Raw genomic sequence first — 20,365 nt, forward strand, 5'->3', positions numbered from 1 at the left:
AAAAAAAAAAAACTTAAAACCAATAACCAAACACAAATCGCAAGTTTTACCAAACACATTTTACATTTGCGTTTTCATTTTTTAGTCTCGAAAAATGTGAAAAATGGAAATGAAAACATAAATAAACGGGCATTTGTTTCTTTGTTTTTGTTTTTGTTTTTTTGGTATGGCCGAAGAGAGAAATAGAAAAGAAAAAAAAAATAATGATTAGGCTTTCAGCATTTTTGCAATAGATATTGCATGCATTGTGTGACTCGTGAGGATAGAGGGAATTATTGTAATGGTCCCGCTAGTGAAATTTTATTATAATGCATGATGCTTAAAGAATTCATTTCGTACGTTATAAATTATTTTCTAATCAAAAGTTGAGATCAGAAAAGTTTTACATGTCTGATTATCCTTAAGCTTGACGTGTAATTTGATCTTATTTGTGTTTTTAGATGATAATATATATGTTATTCTTTTCCCTATCAAGATAAAATGGTCAATAAATTAATATAAGTGCAAATTTCTTTTTACGTGGCAAAATTTAGGAAGGATATATAAATAGATTAATAGCTCGTAATAAAACGACAAAAGCAATTATTATCCACAAAAGTGTCAAAATATTCACATTAAGAACGGGTAAAAATTAGGCCTAATTATTTTTTTCTAGATTTAATTAAATATGATTTTGGCAATATACCGTTAGATGTTGTGAATTTATTATTTGTTTTTCTTATTCAGAATTCAAGTTGCCATTTGTGGAGAAGCTAAGTAGAAGGCTGCTCATAGTTTAGTCAATTATTAATCCAGAGAGATAACGAAGTTTTTTATCAGAAGAACCTGCAATTAAATCTCTTTCTTTTTTTTTTTTTAATAATGGATGCTCTATATTGCTAACAGATATTAATGTTTTGTTAAAAAAAAAAAATCAAGGCCCTATTTCCACTAGCTGATATATCAACTAATTAGCCTTCGATTTTACTGTTATATATGTTAGTTTTGTTACTTAACATCAAGAGGTTTTGTTTGTATCCTAAAATTTCTTTATATTTATTTTTTTTAATTAAGGGAGGGGGCCTAATTAAAAAAAATAACATCATTAAGATTTGAACTCCGAATCACACATAATTCAGATATTATCTGTATTATTTATTTTATTAAGATTTGTCTTTCTTTCTTAGATATTATCGGTATTTACTCACAATTGGAGAAAAGCCATAATAGTACTAGACGCGTGCATGTCCCCAATTTTCAGATAACTGGCAATTAGAAATTCCTTATATGTAAATATATATATATATATATATATATATTGATTAACAATATTCATCAGTGCTATAAGGTTCATGTGACATGCATTCCTATCATTTGACCAGATCAAGGATCATCTTCCGAGAAAGATATGAAAATATAGCCAAGGAATCTTGTTCCTAAGCCCATGATGATGTTCTATCTACAAAGTATGCTCATGAAAGACTTTACCGACATTTACTTATAGACGTACCTATCATTTAATATTATGTGGAAGAAAAACGAACTGGGAATGTAGGATCATAAAAATGTTTTTATTTGTTTCCGAACTATTAATTTGGTAACAATTTGGTCACTTTTTTTTAGGAAAAGAAAAAGTGACCAAATTGCACCTATTGGGATTTTTTTTTCCCCCCCCGCAACATTTTAAAGAGTTTGTGGAGTTTTCTTTTTCTTCTTCTAGCTCGGGGATAAAGTTGCACCTTAGTTTGGGGACCAAATAAGCTAACTCTTAATAAGCTAAAAAATCTTTAAGAGTTTGTCGAGGTTTTTTTTTTTTTTTTTTTTTTTTTTTTTTTTGCTCCCGGCTTGTTTTGTTTTTATTTTTCTTCATTCTCCTTCTCCACAAGTTTTTTGTATTTTTATTTTCCATTTTAAGAAATTCGAGTTTGGGTCTTGTGATAACGAATAAAATGAGTGTCGATCTAATTGCAACATGTCTTCTAATTGGAATATGTCTAGTTGATGATGCTAATTAATCTAATTTTATTTAAAAATGTACACAAACTATTTCCATATATAGCCCTATGGCCATAGACTTTATAGCTTTGGCATTGTGGCACTCCTAAAGTCTCTTGTTTTGAAAATGAATGGCAAAGCTGCAAATCAAAAACCTAGCAAAATCCCAAACCACATAGGGTGGAAGTAAGGGGGACATAATGTTTTTCTTTTCTAATTTTTATTATTTTTTAATGAGAATGCTGATTCATTTGAAGACGACATTAATGCTTCTATATAAAAGCCATGACAACTTTGCTTAGATCTCCTCGGCTAGCTTGCAGGTTATATATATATATATATATATATATATATATATATATGTGTGTGTGTGTGTGTGTGTGTGTGTGTGTGTGTGTGTTATATTGTACTGCTGTATTGTTTTGTGTTTTTAAATAATGCAATATTATGACATCATGATTATTTGCGTTTCCAGTTGGTACTGCTCTACTTAACATTTACTAATTATTTATATGTCGGATATAGATTATGATTTGATCACGTCGAATATTTATGGTATTTTGTAAAAATTTTACCATGTATGCAAAATATAAATAGTAAAACCTGATAGGCTACCATTGTTGTTCAGCACCCATAAATGAAAGTTCACTTGCTATTAGTTGGAAATAGATTATGACTTACACATCGAATATTTTAAGGTGTTTTCTATGATATTTACCATGTATGCGACATATAAGAAGTAAAAACTGATAGGGCCCCACTATTGGTCTTCAACATCCAGGGAAGGAATTTATTTTTTCTTATATGCGGTGCTCAATATTGATGGTGCTGACAAGCACTTTTTGTATATGATATATACAAAAACTCAAATCATCTCAAACGTAAATGACTAAATGTTAATGCTAAGGGCATATTTGACATAAAAATTTTGAAAATGGCATACTTGATGTGTTATTTTCTTTTGTCCTTCAATGTATACTACTATTTCAAATGTAAAATTTTTTACTTTTAATTTTAAAATAATTTGAGAATGTAAATATTATAATGATTAAATGAAAAACTAAACATATCAAGGAATAACAATCAAATACTAAATTTGCCATATGTTATATTTGGTGGTAAATTTGCTAGAATTTGTGAGGGTATTTTACATCTTTGCCCCCTGGAATTGTATGGTTTTAACAACTTACTCCATGAACTTTTGATTTTGACAAATTGCCCCATCAACTTATAAAATAGCTGCAATATGTTTCACTTTGACGACGATTAAGTTAAATTAGTATCAAAAAAGCACGTTCGACAAAAATTTCAACATTCCAATTCAAATGTAACGCAAATCTTTCAATTTCTCAACTTTTAATCCATTAAATCTAATAAAAAATTTGAGTAAATTTAGTAAAGTGGGCATATTGCAACACTTTTACAAGTTCGATGATTGATTATCAAAATTAAAAGTTTAGAGGGCAACTTGCTAAACCACGGCAAGTTCGGGGGGCAATTGTGCTAAAAGTCATAATTTGTCACCAAATACTAAATTAAGCATTCACTCACTAATTTAGCATTGCAATATTGCAGATGCTTTTACTTTCTAGCTAGGAATATTATAGGACGTGAATGATTCTGATGTGATTATTTTATATATGCGCGTGTGTTAAATATCAGCTATAGATTAAGTCAAACAATTACTCAAGATCATTATGATATATGCTTTATGCAGATATGAACATATATTTATATATGCTTTTATACATAATATATATATGTATATATACACACATATATATGTATGTGTCTTCGAAAGGTGACTCACCTTCAGACTTTGGAACCCTAGTGATATATGTCTCTTTTGCTTAAATCGATACTGAGGTTGCTGAAGTATGTTTTTTAAACTTTCGGGAGCCAATGTCTGACAGGACCGGTAGATTGACATGCAAGCAAGGACGTCTTCCATGCATGAAATTCTTTATGCACTTCAATCTTATTTACTACAAAAGAAAAAACAATGTTAAGGGAAATTAAAATCTGAACTTTTCACAAGAATTTTAGCGTGAAAAAGTCCACATGCTTATGTAGATTCCAGCGATTACTCAATTCCATTTCGATGAGAAAAATAATCAATTCAGCATTTTGAGATCAAACTAAGAAACCCGTATCCAAGGAAAAGGATCCAAATGAAAAATAAAAAAAATAATTTAAAAAAAAATCATGATCTATGTTGAGAGCTAGAATTAATGATATTGCATGAAATTATCTACAACCAATACAAACATATATCTGTCCTTTTCAAATAAGTTGTGGAATGCGATATATGATAACACGTAATACACCTGCCAAACAATATTGGAAGACGTCGAAAATATTCAAAGGAATACAAACAAGAGTAATTTATTAGGATCTAATTAACTAATAAATCGAATCCGTTTTAGCAAGCTGCTTTCCTTGAAAGGCACTCAATCCCTATCTCATCCCCTTCTCCTCCGGGCATCTAGTCAACGTCTTGATATTTAAATAAACTTATATATACATACATATATATATACACACACACACATACACACATATGTATATATATATATCATGTGTGTATATATATATATATATATATATTCCGGACACACTTTGCAATTCAATTTCCATTTCCATATTTCTATACTTAAACTGATCCATATGTAAGATTTTTTAGGAAATATACATAATTTGACATGTTGAAAAAACAAAACAATAATTCTGATAAGAAAAAGTGCTCGAGACAGGAAGGGTTTCAAAATTATTAAAAAAAAAAAAGAAAGAAAAAAAAGACCTAGATGTTTCTCTCGTTGCTTCTTTGTTGTTTTATGCTTTTTTTTTCTTTTTGCTCTAACATGCTTAATTTTATTTTGTTTGCATTTGTTTTTTTTTTTCCCCTTTATTTTTCGTAGCTGGGCTTCTTATGTATAAATTTTTTAAGACATTTTAGGTTTCCTTTTTAAATAACGTTTCTGCTTATAACACAGAGAAAAAAAAAACATATGCAAAGTCGCACATCTTAACTAGATTGAAACCTATTAGAAAAGACTCATCCTCTACTAATAAGTTTTTCACTCAAAATTTACTGAATAAGAAAAATAAATTACAAAAAGGAAGAATAAAAGATTAGTTCCAGAGAGCAACTAGAGTATAAACCAAAGAATAATCACAGCCTAAAAGCAAGAAAGGAAACCGCCAACTAATTGAGAAGTTGTCTCCATAATGAAGGTGAAACAGAAATCTATACTCTTAAAAAAGGTGGCCTCCTTAAAAACCTTTTCTTGTAAACCTAGAGGGAAAAGCCACAAAAAATAAATAAATAAATAAAATAAAATAAAAATCAGGCCAGATATAGCTAGTCTGAGAAATGTCAATGAAGGTATACGCGACGTAAGTGTGTGAATATATGTGCGTATATGTGCATATATATAACCACTGCTTTGAAATAAACCACATTGCCAAGATATATTATTTACCTTTTGAAAGTTGCAAAGCAAGATATTTCATAACGACAAGTCAATACTAATTAGATCGTCAGCCTTTAGACAACTTAATTTGGTTACGTATTATTGGAGACGTACGGTATAGGTGCAACCAAACCATGCAGAAATAGCGGAATGAGGTTGGAAAAACTGCAATTGCATGACTTGACTGCTACGGCCACCTGCTAATTAAGATTTAAGTGGCAACTTTTTATCGTGTTTTGTTTTTGGCTGAAATTAATTTTCAACTTATGGATTAATTAGCTTTGCCATCTAATTATTATGAGTCCATATTCGTTATCTTAATTTTCGTGTCTCGATGACGGTCTCTCTATTAATTATTTATTATTAATTTAAATTTAAAAATTTAATTATATAATTAAGAATAAAATATTAAAAATATTTAAATAATTTATAAGATGTCAAAATTTAATTAGAGAGACGATTATTGAGACATGAAATTAAAAGTCTTAAAAGGAAAAGGCTAGAGAGAAGAAGAAGATCAATATTGTCGTGTAAACCTAATAATAATAAAGCAGGTTACAAAGTTTTCTACCGATACATGTGGAAAATTCCTCATTGGTAACCACCGAATATTCTCTTCGAGTTGACTTCCATGCTTTCTTTAAAAGTAGTCTTTTCACTGTCTCATGTAAAACAAATTGTAATAAAGTAGATGCCGGAGAAGCTAAACACAAAGAATTATGCATGAAAAACATGCCAAAAATATATATTCTTGATCAGCTCTCTCTCTCGCTATATATATATATATATATATATATTACCTTCGCAGTCGTATCTTCTTCACTGACTTGCCGAAGTACGTTGTCCGAGAGATAGAGAATAATCGTTGAATATGCAATTTCTTGCATATTGGCCTTTTCAACATCAGTGCCTTGAACATCCTTCATGTCTCCGAGAGCCTTGGCCACCTTTTGTTGAATTAATATAGCCCTCAGTTTCTTACGCCATAACCTAAAATCCCCAGAGCCATCAAACTTTTTCAGTTTGAATTTTGCGGTGCCCATGTTTTTTGATTTCGCCAAGATCCGTATTCCCTCTGTACATGCACGAGTTTGTTTTAATTTGTTATGTACCTTTTTTATTTGGAAACTTGTATTCATTCCTGACACTCACAAGAAGATGAGTCTACCTATCCACTTAATAGACTCGTTGATCTTACGTGAGTAGCAGGATTTTAACCTCGTCTATAAAAGATAAATAGGAATATCCACCTTTTTTATTTGGAAACTTGTATTCATTCCTGACACTCACAAGAAGATGAGTCTACCTATCCACTTAATAGACTTATCGATCTCATCATCGTGAGTAGCAGGATTTTAACCTCGTCTATAAAAGATAAATAGGAATATCCTGTTCATTTAGTACGATTGATCATTTTGGTTACAATAACTTCTCCATTATTTATATTAGGTTTTTATTCTCAACTCCAGTCGTACTGTAATCTTATTTTCAATAAATGAATAAAAATTGTTTCGTTAATGGAATAATCTTTCATGATACCCTTTGTAGTACTCTAGTTAATTTCCAATCAAAATAAGAGTATAAAAACATCCCGACTAAGTTGGCAATTTCTGATAAAGTCGTCCTTCACCAAGTCATGCACTCAAATTTATTATAGACAAGGAAATTATAAGAAGGAAAAAGGAAAAAGCCCAAAGACATAACAAAAATTCTGAAAAAATATTGCATCCCCGCCTAAGTATATAAAATAAATAATTAAACGAAAAACATCTGCCAGAATGAACTCTTCTTATCATAACTTCGTTATATGATCTCTTCTTAGTTATAAGATTCCCTCGTTCAGTTTTCTTTCGATCTCCACACGGTCCCACTATATATAGATAAAAATAATATGCGCCCTATATATATATATATCAATATTAGGGAACAACTAGTATTTTCTTGTTGATATTTGATCAATTACTAAAAATATTTTGCACCCTTTATATTTATATATGCATGCATGATCTCGCGCTGAACAGACCTAGAAGGCATCAGAATAACTAAGCCGGCCTACAGGCACCAAAAAATAATAACTCTTCACATATCACATTTTCTCCTTTAATTTTCTTTAGTTAGCCTAGCTATAAGCTAAAAGCTAATCAAAACATACATATATATATATATGTGTATTATGTATATATTATTTATATACATCATGAATTAAACTAACTGGCCCAAGCAGTACAAAACTAAATGACACGATACCCCACCCATATATAAAGTATCACGGGATCATTTGAATTTCACTTTATTTCACTTTTTTTTTTTTGGGATTTGAAATAAGTACTCTTTGTTGACTTGGTTGGTCAGCCTTCAGTGTTCTCCCCTTCATGACCAGCTTGTTATGATCTGGACAGTGACGAATCAGGCTAAGCATTTGGGGCCGTCAAAGGGGTACTGCGCTGGTTTCACTGCCTTATATATATATATATATATATATATATCGTTGAATGGCCTTATTTAGTAGATAGGTAGCTAGGGGGACCACGCAAAACTGATACCAAAACAAGAACTATCGTTTAGATCTCTTTCTCATTGCAACAGCTATAGTAGCTCCGAGGAATGTGTGTATATATATTAATAGGGATGACATTATTTCTTGCTTTTGCTTGTTTAAAAGGTTAAGTAGAATTGGCTTAATCAAGTTGGACAGGCGTTTCCATAACCTTTCCGGTGTAAGTTACATTATTGCTTTACGATTCAAGTTTAATATATGGTGAACTTTCAGTCCTAAAGGATGTCTTCACAGGTATAATTCTATTATGAAAGGCCTCTTTCACAAAATTAAAGGGAGTAAAAATATAAATATACCTTCTAATTTTAAATTTTTTCTCAATTAATTTTAATTTCATTACTCGCATATTTTGTAGAGACTAGAGATAAATGAACCAGAAGAAAAAGATAAATATACCCTTAGATAAATGAAATTTGTTTGTGAAAAATATTTTCCCCTAAGAGAAATTTATGATGAGTATTTTAAATGTTTAATAAGCATAAAATTGCAAATCCTTTTTTTCAGGGTTTTTTTTTAATGTTTAGAATATTTTTTAGAAACAATTTAAGGGTATTTTTATCTTTTCATCCCATTTTTTATTCATAAAGTGCACAGTGAATAAAATTTGAATTAAGATTTTCAAATTCAAGGGATTGCATGCTCTATAGTTTCTAAAAACATAGAGATAAATTGAGAAAAACTTAAATTAGAAGGTATATTTTTGTAATAAACCTATAAAAAAAAACATATTACGTCCAGAAAACAATACTAATAAAGCGCATATATATATGGGTGTGATTTTAATGGTTATTTCAATATTTACCATTAAATGGGTATCATTATTTTTGCTGTAAGATATCAATCTGATAGTTGTAATAAATTGGATGGTTGACCAAAAAAATTAATAACAATTAATGAGACTAAATTCTTATCATCAAATTTTTGTATTTGAAGGTGACCATAGATGGAAATGTAACTATTGAAAACCAGTCCATATATATTATATCTCTAAGTTTAAAGATTTATTCAGTAAATTGAGTGATAAACTGAAAACATTTGTTTGTGTTGTAGCAAGATATAAGACATTGATCATTAATTAAATTTTATAAGACATTTGTGGGTGTGCTTTTAATGGTTACTCTAATATTTACCCATCAACGAGTATCATTATTTTAGCCGTAAGATATTGATCTCACAGTTGTAATAAATTGGATGGTTAATTAAAAAAAATTAATAACAATTAATGAGACTGGATTCTTATCACGGCATGTCATCAAATTTGTATTTGGAGGTGACCATCAATGGAAATGTAACCACTGAAAACTCATCCATATATATTATATCTCTAAGTTTAAAGATTTATTTAGTAAATTGAGTGATAAACTGATAACATTTGTTGGTGTTGTAGTAAGATATAAGACATTGATCATTAATTAAATTTTATAAGACATTTGTGGGTATGGTTTTAATGGTTACTCCAATATTTATCCATCAATAAGTATCATTATTTTAGCTGTAAGATATTGATCCGGCAGTTGTAATAAATTGGATGGTTCACTAAAAAGAATTAATAACAATTAATGAGATTGAATTCTTATCACGCCATATCATTAAAATTCTTTATTTTGAAGTGACCACTGATGGAAATGTAACCATTAAAAACTCGTCCATATATATTATATCTCTAAGTTTAAAGATTTATTCAGTAAATTGAGTGATAAACTGATAACATTTGTTGGTGTTGTAGCAAGATATAAGACATTGATCATTAATTAAATTTTAGAGTTAGATAAGATTTGAGAATTTCTCCTAAAAACGTATCAAGTGGATAACAATGGACATAACGTCTAGAGAACGCTTACGAGGGGAATTGTAAGATTAAAATATCATGGTCAAATTTCTGAGTTAATTAAAAGGAATTAGCACTCACTTCAACATATGAAAATTTAATTATGAGCTTAAAAAATATGCTATGTGAATGAGATATTGAGCAACCTAGTTGCTTAAACTTGACCAACTAAATTTTGAAGGTAATATTATAATTAATCGCGAGACGACCAAGTAAGTCTTGCAATACTCTTGAGGTAACATAAGTCAGTTATTCCAGCCTTCCAACTTGACCCCTTTGTTTCTTTGGACTATAAATAGGAAGGTAAGAAAATCAATTACTTTGAAATTTTCAAAGCATTTAACAGTGTTTGTTGTAATATTTCACGACAAGAAGCACGATCGAGTGGATATTTGATTGAAAATTTCATAGATTACAAATCCAACTAATTATATTGTGGCTGAATTATATTGCATTCAACAAATCAAAAGGTAAATAAGTCAATTGCTTGGGATGTTCCTAGATGGTTTCGCTAGGTTTGTGTTGTCATATTTTGGTACAAGAGTTTGGTCAAGTGGAAATTTCGATTAATGGATTTATTTAAATCCTTTTATTTGCAGGTTGAATTGAACACATTATTAGTTTACTATAATTGAGTCCTACACGGAACTTCTTAAAATGACAACACTAGGTAATTAATAATTGTAGGAATATATAAATCGTATATTTTATGAATTCATTTGTGCCAAACACGCTTAAGCAACAAATAAAGGACTTTTCTTTTTTCATGTAAATATAAGACTAGTTCGTGCATATCGTGGGGTTGATTTACCAATAAATTTGTTTTTGGTAATGTCTAATCATACGTCTGACTTGTATACACACGCATGCGCTTGAACAATGCATACACGGTCATACGCAAATTATAACTTGAGTAAACTCTTTTTCTTTTTTTCTTTTTTTGAGTGATTAATCCTATTAGTCCCTAAATTATATGCATTGTGTCATTTTGGTTCCTAAACTTTAATTTTGGTAAATTGGTCTTTGAATTACTTATAAGTTTTGATTACTTTAGCCTTTGCACGCTAAAATAATTGGTAAATAACTTCTGAAACTTTTCAAAGATAATCACGTTTCATACGCACAGTAACTTTTACAGAAATAGTAAAATCAAATGCAAAATGAATAAGTTTTCGATAGTTTGTAATAATACTAAAGAGTATATTTAGCATTTCCTATAAATATGCTAGCATAAACATAGCACTACATTCACTTTAATGACACGAATAATGAGTTAAACAAATGATGAAAGATTTAAAAAATTATCCCTTGTTAATAATTAGTCATCCATCAATATATATCTTGATTGAATGATAGCAAACCATGCTTCCATTTCTTTGACCTTGAAATATGCATCTTGGAGAGCCAACAACTATTCACGCCCAAAAAAAACCAACATAGGGCAAGTATCTACATATTCTTCTGTTGCAGATAGTTTTTCCATTTTAGGCCCCGTTCTTTTCGTTGATTCGAGTTTAGAATTCGAGTTTTGCTACAGTAAAAAGCTCTCAGAAACAGTAACATCTAACTTTTTTGCTACAGTAAAAAGCTCTCACACAACATCACATCTCAATTCGAATTAGCGAACTGAATGGGCCCTTAGAAAGAAAACTACAATAATTCACAATACAGTTTAATTCATAAAGGACTTGTGTAATTAGTTTGCCTCTCTCTTATGAGATAATAATGAAATTTCATATGGCAGATATGCATAATAAGTGGAACGCAAGCTAGGGCATATAGTGCAACGTTCAAAATGAAAATGAACAGTTAAATAATTGTATTTCCAATGACAAAATCTATTATATACTTACAATATGGTCACAACCAGTTTAAAGGTTAATTTGAGTCGAAGAGAGGGACCTCATTGCTATAGTCGTCTAATCACGTTGTGCCGTGAGTAAAGTTACACGGGTTTGGAGGCCAACTTTTGTCTTATAATTGCAAGAGGTTTATCATTTTTTCCAAGGAACCTTAATAACGAATAATCGATCTTCATATAAAATTTAATTAGCTAGGTCAAACTTTCCCTCTAAAAAATAATATAGGGATGGGGTGATCTACTCAGATAATTTCATAAAGACAAGAGATTTCTCGAAGTACATCTGTTGGACTAATTTTTAGTAGTTACGTTTTCATCGGTGGGTAATCATTAAATACAAAATTTTGGTGACATGACGTAATAAAAATTCAATCTCATAATTAGTTGTCATATATTTTTTTGTCAACTACCTAATTTATTATAATCATCTGATCAATATCGCATGTTTAAAACAATAATATCTACCAATGCATAAATATCTGAGTAACTATTAAAACTAATACCCATATTTGTCATATAATTAACTCTTGTGAGAAAACTGCATAATTTACATTTAAAAGTGCATGGGTCTGGATTTTTATCCCTCATTATTGATTAATACCCTTTTATTAGTATAGTTATTCGACTAAAAATGTTATTAATCAAGAGTAAGGGGTCGAAATCCTAACTCATACACTTTTAAGGGGTATTTGTCTCTTTTTCCCTTTATTTGTACATTTCATGATATGACTTATTTGAAACCCAAAATAATAATAATAACAATAATAATAATAATAATAATAATAATAATAATAATAATCTAGCTATCTAGATGTCAAGTTTCTTATTCTCCCTTGGTGAACAAATTATCCTCATGAGTCTCTACATGAACCAAAAAATTCCCTAATTGGACAAATATTGATCCATCGGTTATCATATAGGGTATGTTATTTAACAAGAGTCCAATATGCAAGAGTTAGAAAATTCTTTTCTTTATACAATTGCTGGTTAGATGGCAGACAAGATATAGCTAATGATGGCTTTAACCTTTGTCGACTTCTCTCCGGTTCAGGAAGTCACTCTCTAGCCATTAATGAAGGGCCAGCTTTTGTTAATTTCGATTAAATACTTTTTTTTTAATTAATCTTCAGTGATTTTTAGTGTGAACAATATCCAATAATATATTTGAGAAACTCGTCACATAAATGAATTCTCAAATGATTGATTGATGAATGGGTAAATTATCTCGCCTTTTTTATTGGAGGGAACTTTAGCTTCCACCAATGAGAGCGAGAAAAGATTAGTGAAGGAAACGGCCGTATCTAGGCCTCTATCATCATGAGATTATCATTAATCACTTTTATTAATTGGGCTATGATTATGCTATACAGTTCAAACAATTGTAGTGCTGGCTTATAGATAGACCGATAGAGACAAGAAGTACATAATTAGTTATAAATTGTTGCTTTTTGTGTATAAATATAGCTCCTACAAGCATTGATTAAGCTACATTTTAACTAAAACTTTTAACCTGCAGCTTTTAATTATAAATGTTTGAATTATCAGATGCTCTTTCTTATTTTTTATTTTTTATTTTTTCCTTACTTTTTGTACATCTCTCTTTATTGTATGGTAGAAAATAAATTGGGATTCTCCCTATTTAAACAGCTGTTTTTTGAGCCCATTAATTTCCCTCTGACAAAGAGAAAGTCGGATTTTGGTAACCACACGCAATCTCTCTTTCTGATCACCTTGATTGATGAAAAAACCATATAGTTGCATTACCCGGCCATTTCACCAACAATTTTTTAACAATCTCCTTTAAAAATAATATTAGTAATAATAATTTAAAGTTCATTGCATCAAAATCATCCGTATTTTTTTAATTCTAGTTGGAGAAAGAAACTTTTTAAGCAAATTAATAATTAGATATTGAATATGCCTTGCCTCAAGGGTGTCATTTTTCTTTTCCTTTTTTATTAATTAATAAAGATGAAAATTTTATTAATCCAATGAATTTAACATCACATGAAAATTTTCTTTATACATATGCACGTAATTATGAATATCCCTAATAATTAACATTCATTTTCTTTGTGGTTGTTGTATATGAATCCCCACGTTGCTCTCAAGTATCAAATATTCACAACAACTTTTGAATTACTAACATTTGATACGGCATGCTAAGATCTAATCGAACCAACTTTAGGACTATATATAAGACTTCCAGAGAGCCATAGGATTCCTTCAATGTCATTGTAAACTTCCCATTAAAAAAAGAAAAAACTAAAGGCCCACAAATTACAATCTTTCATTAAATACACACATATACATATATATATATATGTATAGATGTGCACACACATATATTGTTTTCCCCAAAGGATGGCAAGCGAAAACAAAAAAAAAAAAAAAACAATGTTGTTAAATAGTGCAACTGTCATGACGTAAAAACAACACAGAACTTCACCAACCCCCTTATAGGATATAAAAATCTTTTCATGACCACAACCTCGACACACTATATATGAACAAGCACAAAGCAAAAATTTTTGTAACAAATAAAATAAACTTTTTAAAACAATTTATATATATATATATATATATATAAAGCCATGTTCACGTGATTCCTGCACCATAGTATATTTCCTCCCCTTCAATAATTATCCCATTTCTAACGGCTAAAGAATTTCAATTTCCATTTTTATATAAAAGGGTCAGATTATTATTGTTCAAAGACCCGAAAATAATTTTTTTTTTTTAAAAACCTGCATATATTATCTTGGCCGTTTCTCGTCTCCTAATCTCTCTTCTCAGTCAGAGAGAGAGAGAGAGAGAGAGAGAGAGAGAGAGAGAGAGAGAGAGAGAGAGAGAGAGAGAGAGGGGGGGGGGGATAAAATAGGGTTTTAGCCGGCCGCTATCGCCATCAAGGAAGAAGCAAAATCACCCGAGAAAGGCCGCGTGGTCATCATGATTACCTGGCCAAAATATGGGCCCACATGTCGGGCTCAAAATAGCCAATTGACGTGTCGTGGGCCCAACATGTCCCGTCCACAGGCAACAAAGCCTCGAACCAAAATATTTCCTATGTCCCGCCAAGCCTCCGTCAGCGTCCGTCCAATGTAGCGTTTGGCCGTGCCATAATGCTGACGTGGTCCGTGACATGCCCAAACCCACCCACTATATATAGCCCCTTCTTCTCACCCATCTTCAAACAAAGCAAAAATATATACTACAACCTCTCATAATAAGCTTGTTCTTAATTTCTCTTGATCTTATAAGTCATTTCTGATTCTTTGATCATGGCCATTGATTCGGTGACTTCTTCTCCCTTGGGCCCACCGGCGTGTGAGAAGGACGCCAAGGCGCTTCAGTTCATAGAGGAGATGACCCGGAACACCGATGCGGTTCAGGAGCGAGTTCTGGGCGAGATACTGAGTCGAAACTCGGAGACTGAGTACCTCCAGCGGTTCGGACTCGAAGGCGCCACCGACAGCGACTCGTTCAAGTCGAAGGTTCCGGTCGTGACGTACGAGGATCTCCTGCCGGAGATCCAGCGCATCGCCAATGGCGACCGCTCTAAGATCTTGTGCTCCCAACCCATCTCTGAGTTTCTCACCAGGTAACCAAAAAAAAAAATTTTTGTTTTTTTTAAAGTGTCGTTTGGAGATATCTTTCGTCGTTTTTCCTTTTCTGAGAGTGGGAAATGTTTGAAATAATGCAGTTCTGGGACTTCTGCTGGAGAGAGGAAACTGATGCCGACAATTCATGAGGAGTTAGACCGTCGAACGCTTTTGTACAGCCTTCTCATGCCTGTTATGAACCTGTAAATGTCTCCTCTCCCTCTTGGTTAAATAAACATTTCTAGTTTAAATTTGCTTTTCATTAAAGCCACATATATATATATATATTTATATATATTGCAAACTATCAATAATATTGCTGTTGCACTAGCATTGGCTCTAAATGGTTGTACATATATTCACATGATCAATTTTGCACGTACTAGACCATTATCCTTATTTGAAAAGTTGTAGCAAACGTATACCGTTTCTCTTCGAAATAATTGTACGGCTCACCTAACAATATCAATACATACTTACACATTTTTCTTTCGAATTAAAACCCAGTTGACTTGATTGGTATAAGTATTCAAAACATAATTCATTACCCCAGGGAAAAAAAATCTTTAGATTTACTAAAGAAATTTCTTGTTTGAACTCTCAACCAAACATAAAATTCCTTGCCTCATTTTATTTCATAAATTTTTGCTATTAAAAAAACATTTTGTTTTGGTTTACAAAATAAACTCTTCGATCGTTTGAAGTTCAAGCAAATAAAAAATTTATTATCTAATTTTCTTTCATATATTTTTGCTATGTACAGCTATGTGCCAGGGTTAGACAAAGGAAAGGGTCTCTACTTCCTGTTTGTGAAGGCTGAATCAAAGACACCAGGAGGTCTATTGGCCCGTCCGGTGTTGACGAGCTACTACAAGAGTGAGCACTTCAAGAAGAGGCCGTACGACCCTTACAACGTCTACACAAGCCCAGACGAGGCCATTCTCTCCTCCGACTCCTTCCAGAGCATGTACACCCAAATGCTCTGCGGCCTCATCATGCGCCACGAGGTCCTCCGCGTCGGCGCAATCTTCGCCTCCGGCCTCCTCCGCGCCATCCGCTTTCTCCAGCTCAACTGGCGCCTCCTCGCCGACGACATCGCCACCGGAACCCTAAACCCTAGGATCACCGACCCCTCTATCAAGCAATGCATGGCGGGGATTCTCAAACCCGACCCCGCCCTCGCCGCCTTCATGACCGCCGAGTGCGCAGGTGAGAACTGGGAGGGGATAATAACAAGAATTTGGCCTAACACCAAGTATCTCGAAGTGATTGTCACCGGTGCAATGGCTCAGTATATTCCCACGTTGGATTACTACAGTAATGGCCTTCCTAAGGCTTGCACTATGTACGCTTCTTCCGAGTGTTATTTCGGACTTAACTTGAAACCAATGTGTGATCCTTCGGAAGTTTCCTACACCATTATGCCGAACATGGCCTTCTTTGAGTTCATGCCACATGACGACCATTCATCTCCTCCTCTGAGCCGCGACAACCCGCCGAGTCTCGTCGATATGGCCGACGTCGAGGTCGGAAAGGAATACGAGCTCGTCATCACCACCTACGCGGGGCTCTGCCGCTACCGGGTCGGCGACATCCTCCAAGTCACCGGATTCCACAACTCCGCGCCTCAATTCCGCTTTGTCCGGAGGAAGAACGTCCTTCTCAGCATCGATTCGGACAAGACCGATGAAGCCGAACTCCAAACGGCAATCCAAAACGCGTCGGTTCTTCTCAAGGAGTTCAACACTAGTGTCGTTGAGTACACCAGCTTCGCCGACACCAAAACCATCCCGGGACACTACGTGATCTACTGGGAACTCCTCGCGAAGGACTCGGCGAACTCGCCGAGTCACGAGGTGCTGAACCAGTGCTGCTTAGCCATGGAGGAGTCCTTAAACTCGGTGTACCGACAGGGCCGAGTAGCCGACAACTCGATCGGAGCGCTCGAGATAAAGGTTGTGAAAAGCGGTACGTTTGAGGAGCTCATGGACTACGCCATCTCCAGAGGCGCGTCGATTAACCAGTACAAGGTTCCGAGGTGCGTGAACTACACTCCCATCGTCGAGCTTCTCGATTCTCGGGCAGTCTCGGTGCACTTTAGCCCTGCTCTCCCGCAATGGACGCCGGAACGACGTCGTTAAAGATGAAGATGATGATGATGACGTGCATGCAACATCAATAAGAAGCAAAAAAAGGAAAAAAACAAAAAAACAAAAAAAGATGATTAATATATATATATATATAAATTCTAGTCTAGCTTTTAAAAGTGTCTTTATTTTACTTTGGAGGGTTTCTTTTTTGAAAATTTGAAGCGTCTCTGTGTCCGTGTAATAATTTCAAGTAATATCCGCTGTGGAGCATATGATAATGTAATTGTCACTAGTATCTTGTAGTTTATGTGTCTTGTGTTTGTGTGTTGTGTCGATGGAATCGTCGTCTTTTGCCCTTTCAGCTTTTCTAAAAAGTTGAGGAAAAGAGGTTCCAAAAAGTGATATATATATATATATATAGCCATCAACTACTGTTTGATTCGGGATCTGGATCGGGTCTTTATATATATTTTAAGTGGCAAAACTTGTAAATTCTATGATGCTTTCCAAGAGTGTAATAATATTGTTTGTTTAAAGATATATATCTGTGGAATTTATGTGCATGGATTTTAGTGCACGTGCTATATATTCCTATATGGCATTGGCTAGGTTTTGAATTTGAGGGGATTTTATGCTCTGCGTGTTAATTAGTTAATTATATAAGACATCTAGTAATATATATAATCAGCTATATAGGTCTCTTTTCAGGGTCTATACTTTTGGCTTGGAAGCATGCTACCAGTAGTTTTTTCATGGTTGGATAATTACATGTATGTTACATATACATGTATACATATACGCATGCATGCATATAATATATATATATATATATATGCATATGCATAATAATTGCATGCATTATAGATGTATATGGTAGGGGTCTGTAGTATGGTAACTAGCTGGGAGGATCGACTTATTATTTGGTGACGTTATGACTGCTAGCTAGCTGCCTCTTATTGTGAATTTTATATTTTGATTTACTATATACACGGAATTTTTTATAACTTGAAGTCTATGCACGCGTCAGTGCCTGATATGTAAACAACAAGCAAGTTCCATGCATGCAGCAATATTTTTGGCTAATTTCAAGTTTGACTCTTAAAAGATAGATGTTGTTTCACTTTAACCCCTGACACTCTCAAAATAAGGGGGAAAAAAAAACCATCCTCTTCCCACCATATCATGCATATCATAGTGACAACTTTTGTACTTCTATCTTTAAGGCGTCAACTTTTTTTTTAACGCTTTAATTAGATGTGAGTCATGTAACTAGTTGTAACATGTAAATTTTTAACGGTTTTAGTCATGTGTACAGGACACCCGACCAGCACACGTGATAATAAATCTTAAAAATTAAGGCCTCAATGATTTAAATACTAAATAGGATTTATTTGGCAAATATACATCTCTTAATCTTAACTCAACATGTCTCAAATTAATTTGAATAGGGTTCGTTCCTTTTTTTCTTTCCTTTTATTCGTTAATGGTCATGAGGGGTGGTGGAATATTTTCCTTTTCACATGCATATATACGTTGTACGTTATCATAGCGCAGAAAAAGTAGCCTCGCAAGCAAACAGTGATCTTTTTTAACATGCATAGTCATTTTAAGAGATCTACTAATAGCACTTGATTTGTTTGTCTTGAACCTAGATATTATATTCATCATGGCAGTTGAAAAATTCCGCACAAATATTTAATTAATATATATTCACCTTTTCTGATACCATAAGTAATAATAGTTATATATTGAAATTAATTAGTTTAATTTACACATTATTATAGATATGGATCTATGAATATCAGTACTTTATGGAATGTACAGAAGAATCCCATACAAAGACTAGACGAGAGGCAAGAAAAGCATCATTCTTCTGCATTGAGTTTTGTATACTTTTGTTTTCTGCGGTTGCAGAATCTTTTTCTTGGACTTTCTGGGCGATATTTGCTATTTTGGTTAATTTCAAGTTGAACAATTTATGGGGGCTATATATGCGTTTTATATTGCATAAGCCTTCAATGGAATATTCTCTCTGATCAGTTTTCGTTGCTGGCATCGAATTTGAGGACCTTTTGTATTTATGATCAGACAATATTTGCCAACACGAATAAATTAAAACAAAGGGAAACAATGTGCTGTTTTTTTTTTTTTTTTTTTTTTTTTTTTTAATAGGAAAACAATGTGGTTTTGGTGAGCTCTTTGTAAAATTATTTTTTGGGAAAAATGTGCTGTTGAGCTCTTTGTAAAATTATTTTTTGGGAAAAGTTATTAATTAGAAAATAAAAATGGAAAATAATATAGGTAAGCTTAATCGGAGACATAATATAAACTACAAAAGTTTGAAGGGTAATTCTAGTTTTGGTTACCCGAATTTAAGGGTAAATACAACTTTAGTCCTTGACATTCAAACATCCAAATAGAAGCCCCACACACACACACATATATGTATGTATGTATGTGTGTGTGTGTGTATGTATTTATGTATGTATGTATGTATGTATGTATGTATGTGTATGCATCTATGTATAAAAGAACTACTCTCCAAATAATTATTAAGTAGTGCCTTAAGACTTTCATTGATTCTAAATTATACCTAACCGGCCCGTTATTTTCTATGCATTATGATCTCGATTTGTTCTCTTCATTTTCTTTAGTGTGGCATACCCTCTCTTTTTTCACACTACATTGCTTACGTTTCACTAATTATTTGGCGCGCACATATTTCTGCTCTAACTTCCCAAGCCCTAATAAGAAATAATTTTTTCCACTAATTATTAATTAAGTTCTCTAAGTGATGGCTGCTGTGATCGATCGTACAGATAATATATATTTTAACTAAGTTCTTTAATTAAGTTCTCTAAGTGCGTGTGGTGTGATCACAATAAATTATTTAATTTGTCACGTATAATGTACAGTGAAACTCCGAAATTCTATGATCAAGTAATACAATTCACTACAGCCAAAATGAAAACAGAAGAAA

The 20,365-nt window shown here is 32.6% G+C and overlaps 1 protein-coding gene across 1 annotated transcript; it reads left to right on the forward strand.

Annotated features, from left to right (window-relative positions):
- The first annotated feature begins 14,900 nt into the window (after window positions 1-14,900).
- Window positions 14,901-17,927, forward strand: LOC21392741 (probable indole-3-acetic acid-amido synthetase GH3.1). The gene is made up of 3 exons (XM_010088973.2): window positions 14,901-15,294; window positions 15,397-15,498; window positions 16,059-17,927. Exons 1-3 carry the CDS (start codon window positions 14,975-14,977, stop codon window positions 17,434-17,436), a joined length of 1,800 nt encoding a protein of 599 aa, XP_010087275.1. The 5' UTR covers window positions 14,901-14,974; the 3' UTR covers window positions 17,437-17,927.
- The last annotated feature ends 2,438 nt before the right edge of the window (window positions 17,928-20,365 follow it).

The sequence above is a fragment of the Morus notabilis genome, unplaced genomic scaffold (genome assembly GCF_000414095.1).
Source record: "Morus notabilis unplaced genomic scaffold, ASM41409v2 Scaffold1633, whole genome shotgun sequence".
Lineage (NCBI taxonomy): Eukaryota > Viridiplantae > Streptophyta > Magnoliopsida > Rosales > Moraceae > Morus > Morus notabilis.